Below are 13,340 nucleotides of genomic sequence, written 5' to 3' on the forward strand. Positions count from 1 at the left end.
AATTTCCATTCAAGTTGGTTTGTTTATTCTAAGTTCCTTTTATATATTTATATATTTATGATTCCGAACCCTCTCCAGAATACAAGATAAAAAGTGAGGCAGGGACATAGGGATAATATTGATATTAACAAGCAAAAATGGAAACTGCGTGTGATCTGAAATGAAGAAAGGAGGGGGAGGGGAAGCTCAAGTTTGACTGTGTTCGAAAGACAGAGTAATTCCCCTCACCTATGTTTAAAAACAACAGACAAGGAAAAAGAGACTGAGATTTGTGTGTTCTACTGACAGAATGTAATATAAAATAAAGTTTAACTGAGCCATAAATCTCTTGCTGGAAGGAAAATAATTTGGGGGCTGTGATAAGAACGCTGCAGAGGTTCTGGGAGGTGGAAAGGAGTATTAAATCTTCAGCATATTCGAAAACTGCCCACCTTTTTCTAGGCTGAGGGAAATATGGCGAAGATCTGGGCAGCGTCACTGTGGAGAACACCTTCAGTGTCTTCATGGAGTCCATCTCTTTCTGCATTGCCTGGTGCCACTTCTTGGCTTCCGGCTCAGGCAATTTCTGCACTTCTTCAAAGCTCTCTGGCTCACACAGAGCCATACAAGCCCACACGCTAGTGGCTGTGTACCTTTCAGGAGGAATTCCTTTCCTGGTTCTCTGGGACCTCCTCAGTGTGTCATCGGAGTCCCCCTCTGACCCAGACGAGCTGGACTCTGCCTGTGAGTCCCTGACGTCTGGTGACTCTCCTACTGACCTGCTCCGCTTGAATGGTTCCCCTGGACCAGCCTCTGGAGACGTTCTACTGCGCTTGAACTATCTTCCAGATCTAGCCTTTGGAGAAACTGGTGCACTCCGCGGCTCTTGCTTCGGAGTAGCTACTGGACGTGGTGCAACCTGGCCTTGGTTGGGTGCTCGGCCCGAACCACCAGAAGCGCCAGGAGTGGCAGCACCACCACCTCTCGGAGCTGGACCAACGGCCGGGGCTGGTCCGCCAGCTGGACCTGGTCCACCACCCGGACCACCACCCGGACCACCACCACCAGCCGATGGTGCACCTGCTTGTCCCACATCTTCAGGACCTTCCAGAATGTCAGTGAGAACTTCTGGATTGCCGTGAACACGTTTCCACCCCTCCTGCTCGCAGAACTCAGCACTGCAGCTGAGCACTACCCTAGACTGATCCTTCCCCTCAGGGTTGACGAACCTCCAGGCCTTGGAGGCTGGCTCGTACCCGACGAAGATCATCTTTTGGGACCTAGGTCCACCTTTACGGCGCTTGGCTTTAGGCAGCAGCACATAAGCCTGGCAGCCGAACACTCTCATGAAGTGAACCTTTGGCTTTTTGCCATACAACAGAGCATAGGGCGTGTCACCTACCACCAAATTGTAGGTGCGGTTCAAGCAGAAAGAAGCACACTTCCATGCTTCAGCCCAGAACTTCTGAGGCAACTTAGCATCGAAAAGCATGGCTGACACCGCCTCTTGCAGCGTCCTGTTCCTCCTCTCAGCAACTCCGTTCTGGGGAGGAGCATATGGAGCTGACAACCTGTGCTTGATACCTTTCTGGCGGAAAAACCCCTGCAGTGCGGACCCTAAGAATTCCATTCCTCGGTCCGACTGAAAGCTGTGAACTTTGCAGGAAAACTCAAGTTCAACCGCAACGACCCACTCCTTGATCATGCTGGCCGCCTCCCCCTTGTGTTTGAGCGGAATCGACCAGCCTACTCTCGAGTGGTCGTCCGTGAGAGTTAGAATGAATCTGGCTCCGCCCATGCTGGGCGTCTGGAAAGGACCACAGAGGTCTGCATGAACTAGGGCAAAACACTCCGTGGTGACTCTATCTGACCTAGGAAAATGGCACGTTTTTACCTTGGCCTGTTTGCATGCTGCACAGTCAAGAAACCGTGAGCATGGTGAAAACTCGCACCCTTGCGTGTTACCTGGGGCCTTCTTTACGTACTGCCAATTCCTATGAGAAAAGCGTCGGTGCCATAAGTGTAAACAATCGCGATGCATCGGCGTATTGGCGCACAGCGCCTGTGCTGTGTCAGAGGTACTGTTACCTGTTTCCAAAACAAAAACTCCATCATCATTACAAGGAACACTGACCAACAGTTTACCCCCTTTAGAGATGGTACAGACATCATTCTCCAAATGAACCACATACCCATCCCTTAAAAGAGAAGACACAGACAATAAACAGCGCTTCATGCCTGGAAGAACAAAGCATTGAAGATCAGCCTGTAAAAAATCAACAAAGACAGTAGCTTCAGTCTGTAGCTTTTTCTTTGAACCATCAGCAAGGGAAACTTGTTTGCCTCCAACAATGTCCTTGCAGTCCCGAGCATGGTCACCAGATGGCACAAAATGATGCGATGCTGCTGTGTCAATCAGGAACTGTAACTTAGCAACAGGAACGTCCTTGACGGTAGCCATAGCAGCAGCAAGATAACGTGGGTCTCCTCCAGTCGAGCCCCCACCTGTGCCTCTCCTACGTGCGTTTCCAGGCTTGCCGAAACCTCTTATCTGTGTGTTGACATTAGCAGTGCCTCTGGCCTTGCAGTCTCGTTGCAGGTGGCTACTCGAATTACAGAGATAACAGCGACGTGTAGCAGCATAGGCCTGCACAGTAGACTCATCATGGCTTTTGTTTCTAGCTGCCCCCCCACTCCTGCTGGGAACAGGGCAGCCTCCAGCATATCCATTGCCGGAGTCACTGTGCCTCCTACTCTCCTCCTCCTGTAAGCGTCCCGCAATCAACCGGAGATTAAGATCTGCGGCTGGCATGGCTTCCAGAGTAAGACAAAGGCTCTCATACTCATCAAAAACAGAAGTGAGCAAGATATACGACTTCTGCTCCTCCGTGTACGTGATGCCCAAAAGCCTCAGCTTTTCCAACGTGGCTATCACCTTTTGCACATGGTCTTGGACGCTCTGTCCATGAGCCAGTTTTAAGCCATACAGCTGCCTGGTCAAATGGATTTTTGCACCAGCTGTAGGTCTCATATAAATTCCTTCCAGCCCGTTCCAGATAGCGTGGGCACTCTCAAGTCCAGCTATCAGGGGCAATTGGGAACCTTCCAGGGCCATTATGAGCATTCCCCTGGCTCTCTCATCCCTGCGTTGCTCAGCTTGCGCAGCTGCGACCGCTGCAGCTCCAGCGCCAGCAGCAGCTTGGACAGGGGGGTTTTGCAGGGTCTCACTAAGCCCTCTGGCAAGAATCCAAGCTTGGGCTTTGACTCTCCATTCCAAATAATTTTCTCCATTCAGTGGAGGAAAGGGGCAGGAAAAGGATTCATTTCCTTCAGCAGCGGCAGCCATTCTCTCCCCCCGGGGCTTTCCTACTTACTGCTGTAGAACTCAAGCTCCCGGCTCCGGATTAATGGCGTCGTCCCACCAGCGAATGCTTGCCAGCCCTGGCTGCACTCCAGCTGGGTTTCACTGCCTTGGCACGCTGTCCATTCCTCCCTTCTAAGACGATAGCAGGCAGGCAATTAGCAAAGCCATAACCTTTTGTGTTGCGAGGGGTCAGGAGCAATAAACCCCCCCCCCCCCCCGCGTTCAGAAGCCATAAATCACCAAAATGGGTCCGGCAGGCTTCCCGATCACGCAGTTCCAAAATACTTTCACTTTCATAGCAGAGTTTAAATGCACAGCGTTCATGAAGCGAAACCCCCTGCAATATCGTCTTTGTTAAATCAGCAGTCTTTAACAAACGTACACTGACTCCTCCACTGTCAGCAAAGCAGATTTATTACAGCGTAGCATAAATCAAATGCCCGGAGATGAGGCGTTCATGGCTCCTCTCCGGTACAAGCAAAAACGAAACCAACCTTCTCACACAGACTTCAGACTCGGTCTGAGAATCATAGAAGTCTCATATTACAAAGTATAACATCACACGTCAGTTCCTGTGTGACGGCGTAGCTAGATCTGTGTGTAACCCTTTCAGATCCTCACAATGTAGCTGTTGCCTAAGGGATTATTATTATAACTGAAATGTAACTAAATAATAATAGTAAATTCCTTCCAGTAGCACCTTAGAGACCAACTAAGTTTGTTCTTGGTATGAGCTTTTGTGTGCATGCACACTTCTTCAGATACACTGAAACAGAAGTCACCAGACCCTTATATATAGTGAGAGAGTGGGGACGGGTATTACTCAGAAGGGTGGTGGGAATGGGGGATTGGCTGATAGGTGTGGAAAACCTGTTGACGACTGTTAACGACTGCAATTGGTCTTACAGGAAGAGGCAAGGGGTGAGATAGCTAAAAATAGCTTTGTCATGTATAATGAAATGTTGTTGTTGTTCAGTCGTTCAGTCGTGTCCGACTCTTCGTGACCCCATGGACCAGAGCCTGCCAGGCACGCCTATCCTCCACTGCCTCCCGCAGTTTGGCAGTGATGAAATGTAACTGATATTAATTAAGTTACAGATAGGTAGCTGTTTTGGTCTGCCATAGTCAAAAAATAAAATAAAAAAATTCCTTCCACTAGCACCTTAGAGACCAACTAAGTTTGTTATTGGTATGAGCTTTCGTGTGCATACCAATAACAAACTTGGTCTCTAAGGGGCTATTAGTAGGAATTTTTTAATGATATTAATTAGCATTATAGAACACAGTGATATAAGATTGGAAATGCACCCAAACCATCATGCGGGGAGCCACTTTAACTAAAATGTATTAATTGGAAGTAGATTGGCATTTTGAGAATTGTATAATTTGGGAATTAATTGTTATAGTTATAATTTGGCTATTATTGGAGGTATATTAGAGAATTAATTTAAAAAATTTACAAAAATGAGAAACACCGATTTAAAGCATTTACATACTTTTGTAAAGCTTCAAGTGATAATATAATACTGCTTTCATTTCATTCTCTGTATGGCAATTCTAGTATATAATTTTCATTGACCTTAACCTCTGCCATTTATATCAATCATCACCATTTCCAAAGATGACCCTTTCTGGGTGCCTGCAGTGCTGTTGTGGTTGTTATTCAGTGCATAGCTGGTTTCTCAAGATTAACTCAGCCCCTCCACTCCCCAGTTCAGCACTTCTCTTTTTAAAATAATAATAATATTTTTTTTAATTTTCACCAGCTTAGCACCTCCATCCCATAATACTCCAAAAGCAACAGTCCTTGCCTTACGCACATCTTTTTCAACAAGTCTGAAGATCTTTCCATTTTCTTCTCCTTTGAATCTCATCAGCACAGGGAGGGAAGGTATTTCTCTCAGTACTGACCCAGGTTGTAATTGCGTGGCTATATCCCTCCCTCCCAGGTGAATAATGACACAGGACACATTGAATCGAATTAAATGGGCGTAAAGGCCACAACTTTATTGGTTACGGATGTTGAGCGGCATTGGTTGGCTTAGGCATTGGATCCTAACCACTATATCTGACCCCCAACCCGAGTGTTGGAGGTCCGTGAAGGGTTAACCATCAAGGGCAGCACCCCTGACACTTATGAAGGGGAACTGCCCCTGTGATCACTGTTGGGGCGTGGCTTAGGCCCTAACCTCCCTAGGCTTCAGATGGGACCACGCCCCCGGAAACCTTTTAAAGGAATACCCTTCCAGTGAGGGGCAGGTGATGGCGCTACCTCCCCTTTTAACCTCTATTGATGTTATCCAATGCCTAACCGCCAAAACCAAAGTTGTGACGAATTGCTACAAGGTAGGTGAAAAAACCCAATTTGGCTAGTCCAATGGGAAAAAGTCCTACCTGGCCCCCCAGCCAAGTGAGGCGACCAACCAGAGTCCATAGCAAAGTCAATAGCTAACCTAAAGGGTGGGTGGGCGGGAGAACCGATGCGGCTGGGGGCAGCGAAAAGAGAGGGGGAAGGATTCCCGCCGTCTCGAATTAAAGGGTCTGTTTTCCCCTCCCCTCGGCCGACCTGATTGGTCGGCCACTGGGGAGAAGCCTCGGGAATCCACCAATCGTGCAGGGGCTGTGTATCAGCCCCTGCACGCGTGCTCGGGTCGTGATGCCCGCAACGCCACCTCCTGCCGATAGGCAGAAGTGGCTTTAGTAACTATAGCTTATGTTCCAAATTTTACTATGTTGACATATACTAGCAATGTACTTTATTAAATTTCATTTTCTTTTCAGTTTTTTGAAATCTATTTTTTCTTTTATTTTCTTTCCTTTTTGGTAGATTGAAAAAGTTCTTCAACAAGGTGAAATTGGAGATTGTGCAGAACCCTACTTGGTTCTAAAAGAAAGTGAAGTTGGGAAGGTACATGTGATATAATAAAGACCTGCTCCCCTGATACATCTGTCTGTCAAAGATGGCTTGCGAAAGCTTAAACCAGAAATATTATTAAAGTGCTCCTATTTGAGTCTAAATTCAGTGCCTCAGGACTGTTGTGGTTTTTATCTATGTATAATAACTGGGGGGCTATGTTTCTGCTCTCTCTGCTTACACACTCCACCTGCCATTCCCCCACATTTTGGCTTATCGTTGATTTTATTTATATATTGGCTGTTTCAAATAGTCATTTTTATCTGTTTTTCTACTGATGATTTTGTTGTTTTTTATAAACCAATTTGAGGTTTGTTTCCAATCAAAACAGTATATAAATCTTGTGAAATAAAGAAATTAATAAATAAAATAATGAATTAGCAAACCCTGTAGACTTTCCTCTTCCCATGCAATTAATAAGCTCACTTTTCTCCTTCCCAATCCCATTTCTGAAGCTATTTCTCTCTTCTATTCTGCCGCTTTGCTTTTCTCTCCACCCCTGTTCTAACAACCTTAATTTATGGCATCTATAGAGGAATAAACAGAGGTTGCTAGTGTGTGTTACAAACTAATTTTCAGAGTGTTTGGATCCATGTCTTATTTTAGCTAACCCCTTTTTCTGCTTTCTTTCAGACCAAAGAAAAAATTGAGAAATTAAAAGTGCATGCTGAGTCCTTTTGCCAACGTTTGGGAAAGTATCGTATGCCTTTTGCTTGGGTTCCAATAAATTTAGCAAATTTCTTCAGTGTTTCAACACTTGAAAGAGATATAGCAGAATTAGAAGTTTTAAATGGTAAGTTTAAATGTTGTGTGTACAGTATGTGTACATAATAATTAATACTAAAACAGGAAGTTTTAACAATATAATGTCAAGGAAGTGGCTTTGCTCCGGCCTCTAGATTATAATGTAATTTGTGTCCTGTATTTGTAAAGCACGATTTGGAAGATCCATGAAGTCGGCAGTTTACAAGGATATGAAGGAGAAAAACATATGGCAAATAATAACAGGTTACTCTCCAAGGCAATGCAGCCCTCCACAGGGGAAAAAACCCAGTCTTCAGTTGGAGCTTAAAAGTGCACTACATAGGCACAGTCACCCTTTACAGCAGCATTGCTAAGATTATTTTATTAACACTTGTTGTGAGAGTCGGATGGGAAGCCATTGACTCTGTTCAGACCCAAAGGAATAGTACTAAACTTCTCAGTGAGATGTAACTCAGCAATTTCACACTGCTGCCTTCGCTGATATGTTAGTTTATAGCAATGACAGGAACAAGCCCTTATGGAAAGGCTTTCTTACCCTGTGGTAATACAGAGCTTGACCTTTAGCCCTGTAACAGGGGAATCATAATCTCACAGCCTCTGGTTATGTTTTCAGCAAGGCTGTTATGGAAATGAATGAAGTATGGAGGTGTTTACAATTTTCTTGAATTAAGTATGTGATATTCTTTATTTACTGCTTAATTGTAAGACTTGCTTCTATGAGCATAGTTGTCAACCTTTCCCTTTTTTGCAGGAAATTCCCTTATTCCAGCCATAGCTGGAATAGGGAAGGTTGACAGCCTCCCCAGAAGGGAAGGCAAAAAAGGGAGGGTTGACAGCTATGTTCTATCTATCTATCTATCTATCTATCTATCATCTATCTGCATTAAGTGATGTCTTCCAGCTTCAAGATGGGATGATGGAAAATGTAAGCAAATGAGGAAGTCTTTCAGTTTTTTACATCCCGAAAGTGTGTAACATAACAATACAGTAGTAAAGTGATTCATTTTTTTAAATTGAAACCAAGATGAATTTGAAATTTTTCCTCTGAAGGCAAAGGGTCCACTGGTGACAGAAAATCAATGGCAATGCAAGGTAGAAGACTTTCTGAAAGAAGCCTTGTGTTGGAGGATGTTCCTGCCTTGCCAACCTTCAAAAACACCACTCTGACTTTCAGCACATTTTTTAAACAGGTATAGTATAGACTGACATTTTCAAGATTTTTGTGGTTTCCCCCCTCCAGTTACCCAGAAACAAGTAGCCAAACAAAATAAGTAAGAGGAGTACTTTTACCACTGTATTTTTGGGTAGTGATGTAGAGGAAATTGAAAATACCAGTATGCAGTTTCTGAGTTTTTCTTGTCTAATAAATATTGAAAACAAAAAAGTTCAGCATTTTTAATTCTGTTGCAGAATTATGAATTGTTTAAGCTGTAACTTTAGCCCTACTTCCCTGGGAATAAGCTCCACTAATTCAGTAGGACTTGTTTTGAGTAGACAAAAGTTCTCTTCTGTCAAGGCAGTTAAAATAACTTGGTTCCCATCAAACTTACTTTTTCAAATTATGTACCTTTCAAAATGAGTAAAATTTTGAATATATTATATTTTGCTTAGTTTTTGTGATTGTTTCTTTTTGAATGCTATATTTTTTTAAGTGAACACAAGGGATAAACTGAGTTGTATTTAACAGTGATACATAATTAGTATCAAGGTACATGATAAACATGGACATGGAACATTGATACCTACCAGGCCTAAGTCACCCATCATGTGTTTCATATATAGTTAGCTGCAAAAGAAAATATTTGATTTTTTATCATGAGACTGTTATCAAATTTCTCACTGTTTACAGGAAGGAGATCGGCTGACTGATGAAGACTTATTCAAGTTCTTAGCTGATTACAAGAGATCGTCTTCTTTGCAGAGAAGAGTGAAATCTATACCAGGTACTTTTAATATTAAAGCTAGGTCCAGCCATATACAGTGACTGGATTCAGACAGGCTTTCCCAGCTCCATAAGCGATGGCTTATTATCCTGGTTTGTTCACTGACATTAAGCCACTGTCCACCATTTTGGACGCAGTGAGGAACTTGGGATTAATACAAGTCAGGAATGAAATACCTAAAGATAGATGGCTGAAGGAAAAGCATTCTGCACAGCACTCCTTCCCTGCTTCATAAACCCTGGTTTGTCAAGCTGAGAAAGATTATCCAAACCTGGCCAAGTTTGTTTCTTGGGATTCCTCAGGTGTTGGAGCAGGCAAACAGTATTCCTGCTATTGGGGATTTGTGCTGGACTATTTGCCTTGAAGGATTCATCCTGTTCTCCTTGCCACCCCGGGCTTCTCTTAGCACTCCTTCTCCTGGGTGGAGGCTGAGGCTACCTTACCCCAGTTCATGTCATTCTCCTACAGTTATAATTTTCCCTAATCAATGCTTTACCTCTGCTCCCCATTCCCATTTGTTCCCCACTGCATCATATCGTAGGTGCTCCTGTGAGAATCACCTCATGCCAAATATCCTGTGGAGGATGGTGTACCTAGTGTTCACACTCTCAGCCATCTCAGGCTGTGTACATGCTAAGACTATATGTGAATCGGAGTGTATTGACCTGTCTCGTTTGTTAGATTTGGCATTTTCTTCTGTCTTGTTTATTTTTAATAAAGCTTTTGTCTTCCATGTTACTATATTTTGTTAAAGGATTGCTCAAGTTGGAGATCTCCCCTGTTTCAGAAGCTCTCAGTTGCTGCCTCAGCCCAGAGTTGTTGCTGGTGAAGCCATTCCCTGAAAACCGCAGTCGGCCTCATAAAGAGATTCTGGAGTTTCCAGTACGAGAAGTCTATGTCCCCCATACTGTATATAGGTAAGAGGATTAACATGATCAAGGTAAATCCTTTCTCTTCCTGAATTAGGACCCACATATCTAAATCAAATGAGCTAGACCTCTTGTCTAGTTAGTCATGGGTATCCCAAGGCTGGCCCTGTCATTAGGCAGAACAAGACAGGTGCCTCAGGCCATAAATACTGAGGTATGTAGGGGGGCAGTGACAACAACTCTTCTGGCCATTCCTCCTTATCCTCCTTTTCTTGAAGGAAAAAGCCATGTGTGTCATGCAGCTTGCCCAGTGGCCCTTAAACTAGTTTGCTGTCCTCACAGTGGAGAATGCAGTTCTGTCTCCTGTTTTGAAATTCAGTTCAGCATCTGGTCCAGTTGGCCTTTGTTGGTGAGACGAAGGTGGTGCCATCTTGTCCTCTGCCTCCAACAGCATAATGGCTTGGTCCAGTCCTATGTGTGTCAGTGTTTAACAAGAAACAAATTTAGTTTGTAGGAGACAATATGCACCTACAAAGTTCAGTATTTCAAGTCATAATATTCCTGAGTGGAAAAGGGCACCCAAGCTATATGGGCCCACTAAACTTTGGCCAATGGTTGTAGTTCATTGGGCCATGGGTTTCATTCTTTAGAGCAGTGTTCGGGTGAGTCAAGTATGAAGACATATGGGGAAAGTGATTCATAGCAAAGTTATCAGACGATAAATGTTGAAGACTGTGGAAGTATGACTAGGTGAGGTTGTTGAATGCCTCCTCAAACTTTATTTGTGGTAATTCTAGTGACAGAGAATAACTACTGCATGTGGGGTGCAGTGGCTCAGTCAAGATGCACACTGGGAGAGGATTTGAGAAAAGTCTTGCCCCTTTCCTGGGAGCCACTGCATTTCCATAGAGAAATCTGCCTCCTTTTCTGAGAATAGCTGCAACTGTGAACAATTGGGAGAAAATGTTAAGTGGCGTTTGAAAGGATTAATAATGTCCTCCTTGTGTGTTCAGTGCCCCTCTGCATATATCCCAGCTGTCTTTATTTACCCAGGATAGCCACTGACTTCTGGTTATGTATGGTTGTCCACATTTGGAGAGATAGGGAGTGGGGGATGCTCTTCTAAAATACTGGTAAGGTGAATTGCTTGGACCTCCTACCCATCTTACCTCCTGGTCTTGAAAGGTTAAATCTGTGAGACTGGGCAGGGGGTATGGAAGACAACTGCCATCTGTCCCGAGTCTGTGTGCATGCCAGTGCATGTCCATGAACACTTAATACATCATCCAGCACACTGCCTGCAGTTGCACACATTGCAGCAACTGATGATGTTTGGTTTGAATAGTCAGCAGCCTATCATCAGGCAAATAAGTGTTTTCCCCCTGTGTCTATTCAGTGTGCTGTTTGCTTATAAGTCTGTGCAGAATAGGCTATGAATGAATGAATACAGCTTATAAACGACTGAGACTTTTGGAACGTGCAGTGGGAGTGCAGTGGTTGGGCAATCTGTTAGCGATCCTTGACATGAAAACAAGAGTCTTACACAGTACATTGTGTGCTCATTTCCAGCTGTGAAATGTTAAGAGGGTGTGCATGCCAGATACCGAACAATTATTAGCACCCACTGCATTCACAACAACAACAACAACAACAACAACAACAACAACAACACCAATTTATTATTTATACCCTGCCCTGGACACAGAATTGTCCAAAATGACTCCCAGGCTGCGCACCTGGTACTTCAGGGGCACAGTTACCCCATTCAAGACCAGGGAGTCCTCCATAACTGCCCCCCAAAACAGTATTTCTGTGTTGTCAGGATTCAACCTCAATCTGTTGGCCACCATCCATCTTCCAACCGCCTCCAGACACTCACACAGGACCTTCACCGCCTTCACTGGTTCTGATTTAAAAGAGAGGTAGAGCTGGGTGTCATCTGCATACTGATGATCACCCAGCCCAAACCCCCTGATGATCTCTCCCAGCAGCTGCATGTGGATGTTAAAAAGCATGGGGGAGAGGACAGAACCCTGAGGCACCCCACATGTGAGAGCCCAGGGGACTGAACACTTATCCCCCCACCACTTTCTGAACATGGCCCAGGAGGAAGGAGCAGAACCACTGTATAACAGTGCCCCCAGCTCCCAACCCCTCTAGACGGTCCAGAAGGATGTTATGGTCGATGGTATCAAAGGCCACTGAGAGATCCAGCAGAACTAGGAAATAGCTCTCACCTTGGTCCCTAGCCCGCTGGAGATCACCGACCAGTGCGACCAAGGCAGTTTCAGTCCCATGATGAGGCCTGAATCCCAACTGGAAGGGATCCAAATGGTCCACTTCTTCCAGGGTTCCCTTTAAATTTGCTCACCAGTGTGGCTACCTTTCTCCCTATCGGCGCAGCCTTAGCTTGCTGTTCCAGCAGTCTCCTCTCCTCGAGCCTTGCTGAAAGATCGGTTATGCGTGCCTCCAACTCTGCGTTGCGACGCCACAAATCCTCGAGCTCCCCGCCAGCCCCTTGCTGATCGCCATCGCCACTGTCCCCAGCGGCTCCACACCCCTGCTGCCCGGCTCCCTCTTCTTGGCTCATTGTGGCACTGACCCTTTGCGATCATGAGAAACCTCAATGACTTCCGGGATGCTGTGAGGTTTCTGTAGTGGTTTCTCACGAGTAAGGAGGCTGGATTCTGGTCCGTCTATTTACAGGTTTTATTGTGCAAGTATATACAGTACAATGCAGAGCTCAAGAGTTCGCGTCCACCTTAGTCACTCTCAGATCCTGGAAGTGGCACTTTCCTGGAGTGCCCCCAGCAAAAGAACTTCGGCACCCCCAGTCCCCCCCTTCCCTCTTTGCGTTTCACCCCTCTACGTAATTGGGGCAACAGAAACGTCATTGCTCCCTCCTTTCTAGCCTGGCTGGGTGTGTGTCTGGGCTCTGGAACATCCCCCAGCCCTCTCCCCTCCGGGCTTCCCTCCTGCCTTTTGTTTCCTCTGGATGCTGTCCCACTCTCCTTGTGGCGCTGGGGCTCTGTGTCCTTTGACAGCCCCTGCACCGCCCCGCTGGTCTCTGACGGTTCCCTGGCAGTGACCAAGACAAAAGTGGGCATCCCCATCTTACTCCAGTGTGTGCATGTACACACATACAATACAGCACATCCCACTCAAATGCATGCATTCACCACACACACAGAGACACACATTCATAATTTGCATTTAACACACACATTCTCTCAGAGGATCTCCCAGCATAATCCCTGCAATCCCTGTTTCCTTCCTGCAACTTCTGCTTCTAAAATCAGTAATTTGGATCAAAGTATATATTCCTCTGTTGCCCACCCCCAAATAATCCAGAGAAATTCCAAGTACACCTTCCTTAGTACCAATTGGCATTAATGCCAAACCTCTTGCTGTAATATAGTTCAAGCGGCCTTTGTCTGGCTCACTTCTCCAAAAGGATATGGGAGAATGTGATGCTAATGTCTAATACCAAGATGGAGGTCTATCAA

General features: G+C 45.2%; 1 protein-coding gene across 1 annotated transcript in view; it reads left to right on the forward strand.

Moving 5' to 3' along the window:
- DOCK8 (dedicator of cytokinesis 8) overlaps nucleotides 1-13,340 on the forward strand; it is a 172,266-nt gene that overhangs the window by 67,911 nt on the left and 91,015 nt on the right. The window contains exons 10-14 of the mRNA XM_033163798.1: nucleotides 6,171-6,251; nucleotides 6,891-7,050; nucleotides 8,073-8,212; nucleotides 8,872-8,965; nucleotides 9,720-9,882. Coding sequence (XP_033019689.1) covers nucleotides 6,171-6,251; nucleotides 6,891-7,050; nucleotides 8,073-8,212; nucleotides 8,872-8,965; nucleotides 9,720-9,882 — 638 coding nt within the window. The remainder of the gene's footprint in view (nucleotides 1-6,170; nucleotides 6,252-6,890; nucleotides 7,051-8,072; nucleotides 8,213-8,871; nucleotides 8,966-9,719; nucleotides 9,883-13,340) is intronic.

Source organism: Lacerta agilis, chromosome 11 (genome assembly GCF_009819535.1).
Source record: "Lacerta agilis isolate rLacAgi1 chromosome 11, rLacAgi1.pri, whole genome shotgun sequence".
Lineage (NCBI taxonomy): Eukaryota > Metazoa > Chordata > Lepidosauria > Squamata > Lacertidae > Lacerta > Lacerta agilis.